At 36.2% G+C, this 18,884-nt stretch overlaps 1 protein-coding gene across 1 annotated transcript; it reads left to right on the forward strand.

The window, feature by feature from the left end:
• Positions 1 to 443: 443 nt before the first annotated feature.
• On the forward strand, positions 444 to 17,974 carry ALDH5A1_3 (Succinate-semialdehyde dehydrogenase, mitochondrial; the record flags this gene model as incomplete). The annotated part of the gene is made up of 8 exons (XM_051219098.1): positions 444 to 470; positions 7,640 to 7,808; positions 9,818 to 9,877; positions 10,772 to 10,944; positions 11,591 to 11,860; positions 14,867 to 15,010; positions 16,180 to 16,335; positions 17,762 to 17,974. The coding sequence occupies 8 exons, from the start codon at positions 444 to 446 to the stop codon at positions 17,972 to 17,974; spliced, it is 1,212 nt and encodes a 403-aa protein (XP_051063995.1).
• Between the last annotated feature and the right edge of the window lie 910 nt (positions 17,975 to 18,884).

Below are 18,884 nucleotides of genomic sequence, written 5' to 3' on the forward strand. Positions count from 1 at the left end.
TCCGTTATCATACCGAAGGTTACGGGGTGGTCTTATGCTGACTCACCGGATACCGAAATATGATCTCGCAATTACTGCCTTATTTTTCCTTCCATCTAGAATTGATCATCAGAGGGAACATTTTAGAAATGTTCAAAAACCGAGATTAAATCGTTTACGCTTGAAGTTCTGGTTTTCGCGTCGAGTGGTGATTTGATGGAATTCTCCACCGGAATATGTAAAAGTAACACTTTTCGATACATTTAAAGTGAGATTTGATTTTCACGGCACTTTAAATTGCAAAGAATAATCCAGGACATTTCACCTTCAATCCTTACCGGTAAGGACAGAAGACTTGATGAGCTGTTACTTTAAGCGGCTAATTTAAAATGTTGCGCGTTATGACCTTGTGACCAACAGTGATTGATTTGAGTTTACGCGTGACTGCGAATTCTCAAAGTCTAATGACTTTTAGATGGTGTGACACTAGGGTAAGATTGTGATAAAGCAGGTGGAGTGCTGCCATTCTTAAGAGTTGTTTGTAGATAATTTTTCCTGAAACAAAGTATGTTTGCCTATTGTTGCAGTCAACTAACTTCTAAAAGGTTTAGAAGAATGGTCGGCGAGACTATAATTTATGGACGAACCAATCAGATATAAGATAATGATTCACGAATTTGGCGCGGAATTCGTTCATACATTTGGCTAAATAGCTGATGTCAGTTCGTGGTGAAAACCCTGAATCTAATTTTAAACCCTAAACATCAACTATAAATGAGAATTCTAACTGCTTTATAACCCTCATTTAGTCTTAATTAGAAGTTGTTCCCTCAAGGCCACTTCACCGTCGCTAGAAGGTCGTCCATAAATTATAGTCTCACCGAATGGTCATCAAATAACAGAACGTTCATTTGATCCCCAATCTCCCTGTTTTGTGTGAAATGTGGATTTTCCATCAAATTCGTAAAAATTTTTGCAGTTTTCTCCAAAGCTCGGGGAGATTTTGAGGAAAAGCCCCAAAGTGTTGCGAGATTTTGCGGAAATATTGGGGAAACCTGAGATTTCCCTAACATTTTAGTGATCCTTCCAAAATCTGGTGATATATTGAGAATCTGGTGCCGTTTCCTAAAGCTTTCTATTGCCGCTACGTAATTTACCCAAAATTCGTACAAAGTTTTCCCGAAAATAGAAAGATTGGGTGCTACTAACTTTTGATAGAATTTTGTACAACTGAAGTTTACCGACTTGGTTAACCAGATTCCTATCCCCATCCTGGATGGGTATTTAGCATAGTGGGCCGACGGACCATGTTATTCCTTTCCTAGTAAGCTTCTGTGAATGTCTGACCTAACACCGGATTTCGAGGACTAAGGCTAAGAAAATTCTCTCGAGTGATTACATTAATGTTCCAGACATCACTTATTCGAGTAGTAAGCTTCAGAAGTTGACAGATCGTGTCTAACTACTGATCTGTCATTCTAACCAGCATAGTAGTTAATTTACTTGAAAAGATAATTCGGCTTAAGGTACTAAGTCACATAGAATCATACAATCTGTTAACCTCCGAGCAACACGCCTTTCGAAACAAGCATTCATGTTTAACCAACTTATTGCGAAATAAAATTGGACAGCAGCCCTAGATAATTGTCTGTATGTTGATGTATTATTCATAGACTTTAGCAAAGCATTTGATAAGGATTGTGACTTAGGTCTTATGCAGAAGCTCTCGAGCTTCGAAATAACAGTTGTTGCACAGGAATGGATAAGAAACTTCCTATGTGTCCGAGGACAGAGTGATAGTAAATGGGACGCTCTGAATGGAAGCTGGTCAAAAGCGGCATAACTCAAGGGACAGTCTTAGGTCTCCTACTTTTCCTTTTTTATGTCAAGGAATTACTGCAATTTCTTAAGTCGTTGATAATATTTTTTGCAGATGGTGTCAAAATCTAAAGAACAATAAGAAGTGAGGCTGATCATTTTAATGGTCAAGTTGACCTAGACAAATAGTTGATCCCAATGTTGGGACTTAGAAATTAATCCTAGTGTACTCATGCTCATCGGATACGGTAACATTCATCAGTATACTATATACGGCGCGTCTCTTCCATACATGCATGAGCAGACTTTCAGGTAATAGTAAGTCACGACTTGTAAACAATTACGCATTGCAACGCAGCAGTTGCCAAAGGGCTTCTTGCTTTATGGTGACTTCTCCGAGCATTCAAATGCTTTGACGAGATGTTTTGAACTTTATATACCACCTACGTAAGACCACACTTAGAATATTGTATCCAAGCATCGGATCCATGTTTTATTAAGGATACGAACTCACCTGAGCGTGTTCAATGTGTGGTAGCAAAATTAGTGGTCTTTCCAAACTCCCTTACGACGAGTGCTTAAACAGCCTAATATTCCGTAGAACTGTAAAGACTCCAAATTAAATCAACAATAGCAGTTCATGCTATTTTCAACAACCATCGAATCGATATTAGAAACATCAAAATAATACAAAAAGGTTTTTCGAACTACAAAGAAGGGCGAGTATCTGAAGCTTTTCATTTATTTCTTAATCCTACTACCTTCAATAGAAAAGGAGGCCTCACTGTCCATCCGATTTGGATCATCTCTCCGAGCTACTATATCCGATTCTATTCACATCTCACACCTTTATCGCATATACAGTTTCAGCTGTATCATTTCGCACCACAAAGGTCACATTTTTCGTCCTTTACCATGAACACAAATATATAGTCATGCCTCACATAAATCACCTCGACCGGAATGAAATGACTGACTTGATCGGACCTGTTTTTGATTGATCGCACCAAATATTCCTGCTTTGTTACTTTGTACTATTCAAACGGGTTAATTTAATTTGTTTATTTATTCTCTGAGGAAGTGGCATACATTGGGTTATGAAACATCAAAGAATTAAAAAAAAACCTAATTTTTCGACTCATCGAGATATTACAAATATATTAATTTTATTTTTAACAATCTACCCGATGCTCAATTTATTCGAAATTATCAAGTTAAACCTTGCTAACGACACCTATATAGATTAGGTAGTTTAGTTCACACATGAGTTATTTAATGTCTGATTTAGGCTGTTTGAGGATACTTGGTGCCTTAGGTTCAGTACTTATCATCCTCCGTAGTAATCCGTAAATGCTTACTGTCCAGACATCCACTTTAATAATCATAAATAACTGTCTTTACTCATCCTATTGACCCCTTTCTTTCACCTACTGTCATTTCGCTAATAAATAATCAAAATGGTACTTGTGGTTAGTAGGGCTGGTATCACATGTGGTACTCTAACAAAATCTCGTGTCCTTGGAGTTTTTTAATAAACGAAGTACACCCATTAAGACATTAAATAGGTAAGATTAGTTCAGCGAAGAATTCTCTTTTCGGCGAATTCATTTTCAAAGCTGTACAATCGCAAATATATATATATATATATATATATATATATATATATATATACTTATTTTTACAGGATGATAATAATACTGATAATAAACTTGTTATACATGATGTCAGTGAGGTTAAATAAACAAATGTATTAAAAAATTTAAAATAAGGAAAGTTTAATAATCGTTTGATTGTTATTGGCTTAAGTATTCATCAAAAGATAGATAGGGAAATTATCATTGGGAAAGGATGGCTCAACAGGGAACCCTGTTGACTACCTCCAGTCACCATCTTATCTCAACATAGTGCACGCAATGTCGAGTCACCTAGACTGATGGCCACATTGCAACTTGGTCGATAGTATTCGATCTGCTTCGGTTTGGGCACCCGGGCAGTATCACAGCCCTCACACATATCGAATGAGATTTGTATGGTGCCTCCTTGTACCAATATCTATGTGTTAAAATAAATAAATAATTAAATCTACACTAAGAAGGATCTAACATACATGACATTGATTACCACCTAGTGATCAATCAATTGTAAGTCATTCAAACTTTCCGAATTAGAATAGGACACTAGTTATTCACGTCACAAGTTTGCTTATTTAAATTGGGGTTTGATCATTTACCTTACATCGGTAACCTTCATAATTTCACACCGAATCTTAAATGATACCATGCGAATGTCCCCACTGTAGTACAATCCGAACACTGACAGGTAATTCCTATTCACTGACTTCTCGCAGCGAGGGTCTTATTTACGAAATAGAGGGGGCGAAAAGCGAATGTCCGGCAGTTTAACGAGGTTCGTGGACATCGAGAGTCCACCTAGGGGTTTGGAAAACCCTGATTCTAAACCAATGTTACACATGGGCTCCAGGATCCTGAGAGAACAAATAGCGTATTAACCCATTGTTGGTCACCCGCTTCCATAGGACTGCATCTCCTAACGTTGTTCCACTGTCTTGTGGATCAGACCTGTAGTTTGAAGGCTCCGGTTGTGGCCTCCTGAGAAAACCACCTGCCTCGGTTTAGGTACCCGAACAGTACCACTTCCATTCCACTAATCAATGATAACTACTACTGGCCTCATTATTGTTGTATGGCACATATGTATTTTTTGCCCCTTTATCAATGTTTGTGTGTTCAAATAAATAAATGTAAAGGGACACCAATGGGATCACCAATATCAGGACTGATCGCAGAAGCAGTGATGCAAAGACTAGAAGCCACGATATTACCAGTGATCAAGCCAAAAGTTTGGATGCGCTACGTAGACGACACCTTTGTCATCGTCAAAAAGGATGAACTGGAAAACACATACAAACTGATCAACAACGTTTTCAACGACATCAAGTTTACAATGGAACAGGAGTCAAACAACCAACTAGCATTCTTGGATATATTGATCACTAGAACCGATACAGGAAAACTGGAAACTCAAGTATATAGGAAACCCAACCATACAGATCAAATTCTCAACTACAATAGCAACAACCCCAGAGCTCACAAAATCAACTGCGTACACACATTGTTCAAGAGGGCGAGGACACACTGCAGCACACTGGCAGCACGAAAAATGAAGAGAAATACCTGAAGGACATATTTCAAAAGAACGGCTACCCAATCAACTTCATCAAAAAGCACCAACGGCACACAGCATCAGAACCCAAATCAAGCACAAAAATCAACAAAAGGATCACCCTACCGTACATACAAGGAATATTAGAAACCACAACGAGACTGCTGAAAACCTTCGGGATAGGTGTGGCACACAAACCAACAAAATCATTACAATCAATCCTATGCAAACCAAAAGATGAAATAACAAAGGAAAACAAATCAAACATCATCTACAAAATAAATTGTGCCAACTGCGGCAAACACTACATCGGACAAAGCGGACGCCCCCTCCACCTACGTCTACATGAACATCAATTAGCAGTCAAACGCCATGATATCTCTTCACTTATATCAATACACGTGGATAACTACGGACATTCATTCGATTGGGAAAATGCAGAAATCTTAGACAGAGGAAACTCCAAAAACACCAGAGAATTTTTAGAAGCCTGGCACTCAAGTCAATCAGCAATCAACAAGCATATTGAAATCAATCCAATTTATCAACCAATCAGGAAAATCATGCATAAATATAGGAACAAAAATCAAACCAATGGGAGACACAACCAAAACAAAGAAGTAAACAATGATAAATGTAAGGTCAACAAGAACCAATCAACATCGAGGTGCACAGAACAAGCTGTGAAACACATATGGAGAAATTCGAATACTTCACTTCTATCTGAAGTTTGTTCTGATGATGTCGTTCAGAAGAACGATGAAAGCTCCACGACCAAACCATCCAGCTCAGAGAACAAAACACCACCAAAATGTAATTTATGAATACATGTTTCCAATAAACTGGTCATGAGTCTTTATTGGTCTCTTTGGAAAGTAAACCTAATTTTTTCCTGAAGTCACACTCAATCACAGCTTGTCTGCCTGATCTTACAATTATTCTACGTATTTTTGATGAACAGCAATAAAATGGATTGATGTAATGTAATACGATCTAATGATTAAGTGCGGATTTATATATCTTACTGAGCTACACGTTTCCTGTCCGGTTTAGTGGCAGTGTTTATCATTGAAAAGCGTACCCCAGAAGTACATAAACCTTGTAAAGGCTCTTTACTCGAACACTATCAGTGGAGTCAGGGCTTATGGCGAACTGTCATCTGCTTTGCAACCTCAAGTGGTGCCCGTCAAGGCTGTCCACTTTCTCCATTTCTGTTTAATTTCATCATAGACCTACTGGTGGAAATAACATTCTCGTCGACTGAATTCTCGGGTATTGATCTCCTACCAGGAGGTCCACTTATCGACTTAGAATACGCAGATGATATAGTCCTGTTTGGTGAAGACGCTGATAAAATGCAGAGTCTTTTGGTAGCACTGAGCAACAATGTCAGAATGTTTGGAATGCGCTTCTCTCCCTCTAAATGCAAGTTGTTGCTTCAGGACTGGTCTGCGTCAACACCTGAACTAAGGATAGGGAGTGAAATAGTCGAACGTGTTGGCAACTTCACTTATCTTGGAAGTCTGATCAGCCCTAATGGGTTGGTGTCTGACGAAATCTCAGCACGGATTCGAAAAGCTCGCTTGGCTTTTGCCAACTTACGTCACCTTTGGCGAAGGCGAGATATCCGTTTATCAATAAAAGGACGAGTATACTGCGCGGCAGTCCGTTCTGTTTTACTTTACGGCAGCGAAACATGGCCTTTAAGAGTTGAAGACACTCGTAAGCTACTAGTATTTGACCACAGATGCCTTAGAAATATTGCTGGCGTCTGTTGGGATCACCGAGTAAGTAATAGTGAGGTTAGACGCAGGGTATTAGGTAATGGTGGTAAATCAGTTGATGAGGTTGTGAATCTTCATCGTGTTACGTATGCCTGAACACCGATTACCACGTCATACAATGCTAACGGGTGTTAGAGATGGTTGGAAGAGAATTAGGGGCGGCCAAATCAAAACGTGGCATCAGTGCTTGAAGACACTAACCTCTTGTCTAAGCCATGTTGGTAGATGCAGACTACTTGGTTGGGGTCCGTGTGACTTTCGTAACCGATGGTTGAAGACTCTGGGTGACATGGCTCAGAATCGATCACAATGGCGTAGGTGTATGCACTCCCTGTCTTCCCTTAAACTAAAAGATTAAAATCACTTCATATCTTTCTTTCTACGGACTAATTCCTTCTTCCTGTGCTGTATCCTTATATGCAATCTTTCTCCTATATATTACCACCTTTGACCTAACCACTCCTATGAATCCGGTGTTCATCTTGCTGTGCTAATGAGGTATGGCAACCTGGACCGATGCATATATGTGCCTGGTCCTATGTTGTAGCTGACTGACTGTCCGGTTTAGTAGTATTGCTCAACTTCCCAAGTCACAGTTGGTGGAGCAAAGCCTAAGCATTACGCCTAGTAGTCGAAAATCTTGTGCTTAAATCACATCGCTGCAATTTTTGTCTATAAGTTAGTTGTATCGGTATTTGAAAGAACTGGGTGATGGACTCGAACCACATTTCGACTGCTTCAGTTTCAGTAACCAAGTAGCATCACTTGTCTTCATGCGAAAACACGGCTAAGAATCCAGTAAATGTATCTGCAGTTTGCTGTTCAGTTTCAGTATCGATAGAAAGACATGTAATTTTGTTTTCTTTCTGTGTTAGTGTGTGCGAAAATGGTGGCTCGCGAAATCAAATGTATTACATACTCCCAGTGTAAAACTAAGTTTATCATGCAGTCGGATGGGACCATTTTGGGGCCAGTTAGTTCCAGAAAACAAAGCATTCTATTCGGGGAGATGGGAACCTTCCTTGTCTGGAAAAGCGTTTTCGGGTTTGTTTACTTTTTGCGGATTTCCTCAAAGAAATTTAAATTTTCGTTGAAATTATGCTTATCTATCATTCAGGACTACATAAACTTGTCTTCGTACATTACTTTTCTAGGGTTGATCTTTAAAAGTTATCCCTGTAGAGCACTGTAATATTATAATGTTTCATAATATTTTATTCTCACTCAACGAAATTTTTTAGATAAAAAACTTGAAATCAGTCTAGTATTAAAACTTCAGTGATAGATTATAATATTTAGTGATGTTTGAACGAACGGGTAGTGAAATTTGTGTTTAATTACAAAATCAGGAAACTGTAACTAACAGCGGCTGTATTTGCTGTTCGTTTTAGCGTATTCACTCTGTATTGTATGGCATTTTAATGGTCAAAGATATCCAGCAGTGTAAATCGTAACGTCTAAAAGTTAATCAGCTCCTTATTGGTTAGGATACTTTCCTTTCAATAATTAGGTTGCAGGTTCGTTTCTCACTCAACTTATTGGATTTATATCAACTTTCATCAACAGAAATGCAACTTAGAGCCGAGTATAAGATCGTGCACTTGAATTCTGAGGAAAATTGAATTGTATTAATTAGTAGATTGTGTTCGTCACAGATCGATCACAGTTGGAACATCATTGAGGTAATGAGTCGCGACTGGTTCAGTTCAGACATGTGAGGAGTGAAATACTAAGATAAAACAAATGCCGTGCTACATCACAAATTAATTGGGATTGATATTATACCACTGGACTCTGACCCATTATTTTTAACAGTTAAGCTTTCGCTACGAGATCTAAAAGTGTTGGTCTTGACCCCTGGTGGGTTGTTGGCGCACACTTCTGAAGTGTCCCATATTAGGACAAAATAGCTCATTAAGTTTTCAGTAATACTTCAACTGAGGATATACCTCTATGACTAATACAACCTAAAAACAGTCAATTCCCATAAAACCCCTTCAACTAAGTTAATTATTAATAGTTTCGAATATTGAGCTATGTTGACTTCCACTGTGTTACAATACTTTCTGTTAGCAAAAAAACAAAAAAAAACAGCGATGGTTAGAGACCCTGAATGACATGGCTCAAAATCGTTTGCAATGGTGCAGGTGCATCTACTCTTTGTGTTCTTCCAAATTCTAATTTCCTGATTCCTCCTTGTCTGTTTTTTCTCTTCCCAAATTTATTTCACTGGATTTTACTCTTTCAATAACATCTCCAAACCCCAATCTTTCTGATTACTGTTTATACTCTTACTACCTCTACCACTATGGGATTTGAATCGACCACTGCATCTCTGTGCTAATGCGATATGGCAACTCGAACTGATGTACGAAGTTCTACGTTGTTACTGACTGACTTTTTGTTAGCTGATTTTATTTCTATTTTCATCGGTTTTGCCTTTATTTACAATTATCTTGTTCTGTGGGGAGGGGGAGGAGCGTTGTATAATCCACAGTATACTAATATTAAGATTTTACTTAGTGTAACTGAACTGAATTACTATATATTTTCTAATCTGGTGTTCACACAGTCTAAGCTTCTAAGAAGTTTTATTCTTTTGCTAACTGGCATTCGATGAATATTCGGTTAGTTATTTTACCTGTTTCACAATCTAAATTCAGTTGATTTTTATTTTTTGTTTTGTAGTCCTTAGGGATATGAACTCTTGAATACAACTATTCTTTGTGGTTATAGCTTTCATTAGTTAACGGCCAACAATTCTCAATAGATAACTAATAATTTCTCACTTTAGACACATTAAAGTTGATTAAGCGATTCTTAGAAATAACTCATGAAATCCTGTTAATAATAGCCTTCAACTAAAGTTGTTCAGAAAAGTATTCGAAAGTAAGTTCTGTAGGTTAAACGATTATTTTATTAAACTGGTTCTCACCATAGTATCAGGTTAATTGGAGTTGGCATGACTTTTGTAGCATTCCTGTAAATACAGTATTGTTCTCATCCGTCATCATACCTAGTTACATATATTCGTAAATATTTATTTATTCTAGTTGTGAATCCGGCTACAGGTGAACATTTAGGTTTGGTTCCAGCTTGTTCAAAGAATGAATGTGAGATTAGCGTCAATGTAGCTTCAGTCAGTCAAAAAGAATGGAAATCGAAAACGCCGGGGAACGATCGTCAGTTATACGTAAATGGGCAGATACTATTCGACAGAATGTTGACTCATTGACGGATCTTATTGTAGCTGAAAATGTGAGATATTCTGTTATGTCTGTTTATACATTTTTAGACACTAATACTGAGAATTTATTCTTTGACTCTATGATTACAATTTACTATCACGTTTCCTGTTAATATATATATATATATATATATATATATATATATATATATATATATATATATATATATATATATATAAATTTTAAAATTCAGAAAGCCATGACGTTTGTTTAGTTAGATGACTAGTTTTTTTGTCTAGTTTGAACACAGTTTTCATCATGCACAACCATCAACTGGAAAACCATTAGACATCATATTGCTAGTGATCAACTATTTCGTCATTATTCGCTACCCCTCACCAGTACTTGCTAAACGGTCTTTACTGGGGGTCCAAATTCATGACCTTTAGGTTTTTGGTGAGGAACAAATTGTATAGGAAGTTTGCCGAGGTTGTTAAGTTTTATCGTCAGCATCTAGTCTTAATTGAAATCCAGGAAGCAGTCGACGTCTGTTTTATCCTAATATTCGTCTCCTCGGCACTGCGCATCCACAACTCCACTGATTGTCAGACCCTGGGCGATTTTGCGATTTGGTTGATTGCCGTGGGATATAACTGTCCTTAACTCTATCCATGGTAAGGTTGTAGATGCTTATTACTGAGTCCTATACTAAAATGAAGCAACTTTCTAATGCTTTCTAGTTCCCAATTATTGTTTAACTAACTTTAGTCCATGGTGTTGACTATAAAATCAATAAATTGTATTATTTTTATTTTTCAGGGAAATCGTCATTCGATGCACGTAATGAAGTTCTGTCAGGTGTTTCCGCTCTGGAATGGTATGCTGAGGAAGCTAAACGTGTTTTTGGTCTTTATATTCCATCACTAAGCTCTCATTCACGGCGTCAGCTAATTGCTCAACAACCAATTGGCGTTGTTGGTGTAATTACTCCGGTAATTAGATCATGCTTCCTTTTTGTTGTATTGTTTTACCCTCCTAATCCTAGTTGTTTGTGTGAATTAGTAATAACACGTTATTATTCACATTTTTATATGAAACTTGTTTAAAACATGTAGAGTTATTATATTTGAAATCTCACCTAATATTAGGAGGCCCTAAAACGCCGGATGTACTTATAAGTCCGAAAATCAGTTGAATGGAGTCATTGAATAAAATAATGGAGTCAAGTGACTAATTTATCCAACATGCTTTCGTTGGTACAGTTATCTACAGGATGTATTTATCACATCTGGTAATTGGCAGTTACTCATACTTTCTGCCTTTTCTTTCCTTATTATGAGATATTGACATTTTTCTTCTACAAGTTACAACTAATTTTGATATCTTGAATTCGATTATGCTTATAATAAACTGAGTTTTATCATACAATTATTCTCTCAATATTTTCAATGATTTCGCTTACTCACATGGTGAAATGTTCTTATACGTTTGGAAAAGAAAGAGCTGTGCTACATTCAAAGCAAGTAAATATTTAGAAAAATCACTTCATAATTAACTGATTATGAAAGGAAAGTAATTTATGGTGATTTTTATGTTTACTAACAAGTTGAAAATGTTAATGTATTTTCATATACTTAGTGGAATTTTCCACTTTCTATGGTAACACGAAAAGTTGGTGCTGCTTTGGCTTCAGGATGCTCTGTAATTATTAAACCAGCTGAAGATACTCCATTAACATCATTGGCTATTACTTATCTTGGTATTGAAAAAGCGGGAATACCTCCAGGTGTTTTGAATGTAATCACAGCCGCAGTTGATGACAATGGAGCAGAAGAAATCGGAAATGTATTATGTACTCATCCCATTGTTCGTTTAATTGGATTTACTGGCTCTACAGAAGTGGGAACGGTATGTTTAATTATTATTTTGGGATTCCTGTGATCAGAGCGCACAAAAATATTTTTTATTAATAAAATAGTATTTTAATACACTTTCACTAAGTTGCGTAACGATAGGAATTCAATTTTCTTCTCGTTGGGATATTTTAAGTACATCATCATTTTGTTATTATAATCATTTTACTTTTTATTTTGAAAATGTCTTAGTTTTCAATCACTCAGTCGTATGTAACGTAGAATCTGACACATACATGGGTTGGTTCAAATCGCTACACTACATTATCTCAGCGAAATAAAATTATTAGGTCAAATCGAAGAGTAGCAAAAGTAGTAGCGTTATCAGTATTAGTAGAAAAGATTATGTATTTAAAAACGGGAAACAAAATAGTGGGTTCCAAAAACTAAGGAAACATGAAGAGTTAATGCACCTGCACTACTGTGGACGATTTTAAGCTGTCACCCAGTCTCTAACAATTGGTTACGATAGTCACACGGACCCCAATCAGATAATCTGCACCCACCTATGTGCTTCAGTCCAACAGTCAATAACTTCATAGACTGGTGCCATGTGTTGGTTTGACTTCTCCTAGCTTTTTACAACCTACTACTACCACTACTACTACTACTACCATTCTTTTGTCTATTTATTTACTTATTTATTTATTTGAACACATAAGTAATGGTACAAACAGGTACCAAATACATATGCACCACCCAAAGAGGGTTTCCATCATAGATGAGCTGAAAAACAAGAATACATAAAGTGAGAATAGAAGAGTAGATAAATGACGTGGTATATAAAAAACAAAAGTGAATGTTATCAAATGATGGTCAATGTGATTTGTCTGAATGCTAATTGAAGCAAGAATAATATTTCCAGTAGTAGTCGTCAGTTGATTTGTGTATAGGATGTGATACTGTTCGGGTACCCAAACCGAGGCAAGTGGTTTTCTCAGGAGGCCACAACCGGAGCCTTCAAACTACAGGTCTGATCCACAAGGCAGTGGAGCAACGTTAGGAGATGCAGTCCCATGGAAGCGGGTGACCAACAATGGGTTAATACGCCATTTGTTCTCTCAGGATCCTGGAGCCCATGTGTAACATTGGTTTAGAATCAGGGTTTTCCAAACCCCTAGGTGGACTCTCGATGTCCACGAACCTCGTTAAACTGCCGGACATTCGCTTTTCGTCCTCTCAATGTCGTAAACAACAACCTCGCTCAGTCTGTAAGAATTCCCTGGCAGTGGTTGTATGCACGTGACTATGCAAGAGCATTTCGAGAAGACCCTCCCCACCCTCGGCCGTAACAGGGCGTTTGGGGACCATTCTTTTGTCGCCTCATATACCACTGTCTGTAAACTTACTCGGTGAAATATACATTTTTATACTTCCTATTGAGTTTATCATATTTCACTACTCATTTCCTATCAATTATCACTTCACTTATTCAGTGAGGTAGACAATATCACCATAACTTTTCTCATTATCCAGCACAAATAATTAACTATTTGTGTCGTAATTCAATACTACTAACTTTTATTGGCAAAATATTTCACATTGGCTAGTTTGATAAAAATTTTACAAACTTTGACTTTTCATATTTTAATTTCCAATTCAAGTCTTACGTAACCTGTCTAATAATCTTATTACCTAATTTTCACCTCATCTGTTATACTAATTACTTATTCCTAATATCACAGATAACAAAAAGACATTTATATTTACATCCAATTTCCATTTCTATTCTTACTCTCATGTTATTTGTTTTGATAATTAATAGGCTATGAAATTTCGGCTTTAATTTTCCAAACTCTGTTATTAACTGATCATTACACTGTTAAATGGACTTCAATTTGTGTAAAGCCTTGATAAAGAAATAAATTGAGAAGAAATATTTCTCCCATCATTTTGTATTTTTAAATATATAATAATTATTAGTCACAAAATCTTATCAACTGACCAGTTATGGTAACGCAAAATTATTATAACTTGTGACCGCCAATTAGAGGGCAGTGAATTATCGATCGGATCAAGTACGCGTAAAACACGTGCGAGCAGCCTAGAGTTCCGATTGGTCCTGCTTTCCGCCTAGTCCAGCCAGTTAAGTCCAGAACACCAATATCAGCCTCTGCAATATGAATCATGTATTTCAAACATACTCTGTTTATATACCAACCAAACAAACCACAACGTACCATAAAATATGAAACAACATTTGTACAAGATTTGGCCAAATGTGGCTGTGAGTGTGGGAAGTAGTGATTAACAGACAGGGCATAATTCAAGAATGGTAAAGCGTATAATATTAGTTCATAGGTCAAAATAAAACTTATAATAAGAGGAACATGAATATGAATAGTTTAGTTATTTAACAATTTCACGATGCGTTTAGTTTTGGTCCATAAAAGGATCCCAAAGTTACCATTCATTATTTTTATCGGGACCTAACAAAAATCACGGTGAATTAATTAATATAAGGAAAAATGCATTGAAAATCCAATAACTAATTCCATACGGAATGATATAATACAGTTGAAAGTCAATGAACAAAATTCACTTTGAATAAATCCAATCAATAAAATTAGAAGGGGTTTTCGTAGAGATCTTTAGTAATTTAATATTTGAAATCATGAGTTAATTAAAGCTAGACCATTATAAAAAACCTGGAAGCACTGGACGGCCGTTTCATCCTAGTATGGGACTCCTCAACAGTTCGCATTCACGACCCCGCCCGCAGGACTCGGACCCAAAACCTGTCGGTCTCGCGTGCAAACGCTTAACCTCTAGACCACTAAGCCAGCATTCAGTGGTGTTAATGTCTAACCTATTGGAACAAACACCAAAACTGTCACAGATAAATCAAATAAAATATGCTGTTCTTCAATTGAACACTACATAATGCATCTGCGTACTTCTCACACAAATGCTTGGTGTTGTTGTTGCTTTTGTGTTCTCGTTTCTGTTTTATTTTCTGTTGTTAGTTTCAAACTGTTTTCTTAACTCTATTTATTAATAGATGCTTTACGCCAAAGCTGCTAATTATGGTAAACGCGTTCTTTTGGAAATGGGCGGTAATGCTCCGTTTATTATTTTTGATTCTGCGAATATTGAGAAAGCCGTTACTGGCGCAGTAGGATGTAAATTTCGTTGTTCTGGACAAGTGAGTATAGGTTTTGCAGTCTGCAATGTACATCATATTGCATTTATTATTTCTTTGTGAAATTAAGTTTTATGTATTCAATTCAGTTCGTCCGTTCGATACCTAATTAGTATTATGTTTTATGAAATAGAACACTTGTTGTTTTGTTGGATTATTTAAATCTCCTAGTTTCAACGAACAATTTATGATCATATATTTTAGTTGAAGTGGCCGTATGTGCAATAATTTAACTTGTAGGTTGTGTTCGTTACAAATTGATCTCAGTTGCAGTATCATTGAAGGTTAGAATTGTACTACTAGATACCGATATAGTGGTCCTAATGGTTAAGTGTTTTTCCTGAGACCCGTAGGTCCGGGGCTAGACCCCTGGTTGGATTATGGGCTCGCACTACTGGGTTATCCTATATTGGGATGAAACGGCTGTCTAGTACTTCCTGACCTTTATTAGCAGTTCAACTATTAATTTTTTTGTGAATCTGCTTTAAGACTAAAGCTTTAAACTTAAAAGCGATGGAAGTAGGACATTCTCAGGATGAATTATCCCTGAAGACCTTTTCAATAAACGCCATTTTTTGTGAAATGTTTAATAAGTAATAATTAAATGTATAACCTGTGAGTTGGCTTACGTGTTATAACTTTAGTGTGTTATATTCACGTTAAGAGGTAAAAATGACTGGGTTGTGAAGAATACTTTTCAGATATAGAATAAAGAATATACAAACAATGGAATATACTGAAATTGCACCTGTTCAACACAAAAGATGTGTATGCATGAAATCAAGCACTCCGTAGATATTATATCTATCATTTACCAAGTTCTGAAACGATATACTTTTCGTACAATGACTGTGGAAATCCTTCAGTGAATTGATTGCTTTACAGCTGCTATCACTTAGACTTTATCAGATACTTTACTGTTGGTTAGATTTTATTTCATTCATCTTGTAGTGATCACAATGTGTTTTTAGGGGCTGTTATACACCATTGTTACATGTTACATATATTATGAATTACTTTAGTGTGATTGATGTATTACTAGTGTTAGCCATATGTTGGTTCCGCAATCTAGATGTTTTTGTAATGTAAGCTACTTGTCATTAGGATATATTTTCATCCGATTTAAATTATCAAGGTGTTTTTTTGCTTCCTGTATTTTTCCTCTTTCCTAGACTTGTATATCAGCAAATCGTATTTTTGTTCATGATGAAATACATGACGTATTTGTTAACAAATTAACTGAGGCCGTTTCTCGTCTTCACATGGGTAACGGTGCTAATCCAAATACCAATTTAGGTCCAGTTATCAATGAAAAGGCTTTAACTAAGGTATAGCGAATTTTTGTGTTTCGTTTTAAGTCCTTAGTTTCTTTTTCATAATATCATCTTCACACTTCACTTGTACTCCTTATTTTCCTGTAGAAAATCGTAAACTTACTATTTTTCGCACTTGTTGCTCATTAGTATTTCGACTACTACTTAATTTTGCAATCAAATTAGCTTGCCAGCCGAATTGTTCAGACTGCTTATTCGAATGTCTGAATATTGTAAAATTCATTTTTAGATTATTGTTCAAGTATCACGTCCGTGTACCAAGCCTATTTCATTAACGAACTATATGGAACAATAGAATAGTCTTATGTAGACCCATCATTTCGAAATTTAAGTTATTCGAATTCGTTCGTTATGTTTTCTTCATTATTATCTATTATTAGATTGTTAGGTGGTTTTGTGTCGCAAAGGTATATCAAATATGGGGAACCATTACAAATCAAGGATGGTTTGGTACTGAACAGACATTTCATCAGTGTGGGATTTCGCAACAGTGCACACCAATAATTTCAACTGGGATAAAACACAGGACCTTCAGGTCTCATGGTGAGCAAAACACCCTTGAGTCACTTAGACAGAACCCAAATTGTTCACGTTTTCGAATACAGTGTCTGTACATATTAGTTCCTGACGAAAGTCATAGACAAAAAATAAGAACCTCTATCCAGAATAGTAATAATCAATGTAAAGTCATCAATTATGTCATAAAAAGTCGTTTACTGTTATCTGCAATGAATTTCAATAATATTCTTTTTATAAAATAAATCACTTCGTTGTAATGGCACCATTTATTTCTTTTTACGGCTTGTTCATAAGTTCGAATTCTTGCTGTTTCATTGCTTTTTCCGTGTACAAAAATGAGATGGCTAACAAAGGAAAATGTCTTCGTCATTTGAAAATACAGAAAATATATCTATATTGTTCTCTGGTTAAATAATCCTGTTAATTATGAGACCACATGTCAATGATTATAAATAATTTGCATAACAATGAAAGTGGGAAAGAAATCACATACGTGTATTCTATTAATTGTTTATCGTCCTTTATTTATTTTATTTATTTGAACACATAAATATTGGTACAAGAGAGCGCCAATATATATGCGCCACACTTACTGAGATCCTATATTTTACATTCCTGCCATCTTTTTTCCCAATTCGTTTGCTACTTTAAGAAGAGATTTTTCATTATTGTCTATTATTGTCGTTGTTATATTATTTTTGCCATTCTCTGGTTGATTTCTTTTCATCGTGTCAGTAATATGAACTGTGGTGACTTAAGCTGATATAGATTGAGCTGGGTGGGTTTAGTACAGAGACAATAACATTCTATGTTTTCAGAAGTTTTTTTAAATTAACTTATGTTCAAATTTGTGAACATTTAATAAAAGTGTAATAATTTCCAATTTTATCGTTTTTTCCAGATTGAAAAATTAGTTAATCTAGCTGTAGAACATGGTGCACATCCATTAATTGGTGGCCATAGTAGATTAAAGGGTAAAAATTCATTTGGATTTGATTACTCCAATGGTTATTTTTATCCGGCAACTGTTCTGTCGAATTGTCACACAAAAATGGCATGTATGGAAGAGGAGGTTTTCGGTCCTGTTGCTTCAGTTTGCAGGTGTGTTTCATGATAGAAAAACTTTAATTTTAAAAAAGTATAATTTCCTTTCATATCCTTAACAAGATTCATAATGCAAAAACAATAGCAAACGAATAAAACTAATTGTAAAATATCATTTGATCAGAAAAAAATAAAATTGCAAGACATGAACAGTTTGAAATAATAAAATTCTAGTGTAAGAACAAAACTAATGTCAAACCACCGATTTTAAGCCATGAGTCATCTAATGACTACGTTCTCTGATGATGATTATTATACGGTCTCAAACCTGGGTTTTAAATTTATCAATATGGTTCAGCTGAACAACAAGTAACTTCATCTGTCGTTGATATATAGGCTAATTTGGCCACTTCTAGAATTTGTTTATAATATACTCTTTTGTCACCCCGCGGTAAAAGTGCAGTAACTTATCGATTGATGACGTGACAAATGTTCATCAACTGGGATGGTTGGGACATGTGTTGTATATGCCCAACCACTACCTACCTCAATGGGCGATGTTATGTAGTGTAGAAGTAGGCGGAAAGACAGGAGTGGCCAAACCAAAACATGACATCAGTCCATGAAGACAAATGGACTAAGCCATGTTAATAGGTGTAGACCACCTGGTTGGGGTCCGTGTGTTTAGAGACTTTAAATGACATGACCCAAAATCGTTTGCCATGACACAGCTGCATCTATTCTTTCTCCCCCTCAAATTCCGGGTTCCTAAATTCATCATAGCTTTTTTCTTTCTCTAATTTATATTTTCTTACTTCATGTCTTCATTGCCTAACCTTTCTTATTACCACTAATACTGTTACTGCCTCTACCATTCTGGGATTTGGCCTGACAATTTCATCTCTGCTAATGGGGTATGGCAACTTGAACCGATGTACATACCTACTAGGTTCGACGTTGTGACTGACTGACTTATACCC

The sequence above is a fragment of the Schistosoma haematobium genome (genome assembly GCF_000699445.3).
Source record: "Schistosoma haematobium chromosome Unknown HiC_scaffold_363, whole genome shotgun sequence".
Taxonomy (NCBI): Eukaryota; Metazoa; Platyhelminthes; class Trematoda; order Strigeidida; family Schistosomatidae; genus Schistosoma; species Schistosoma haematobium.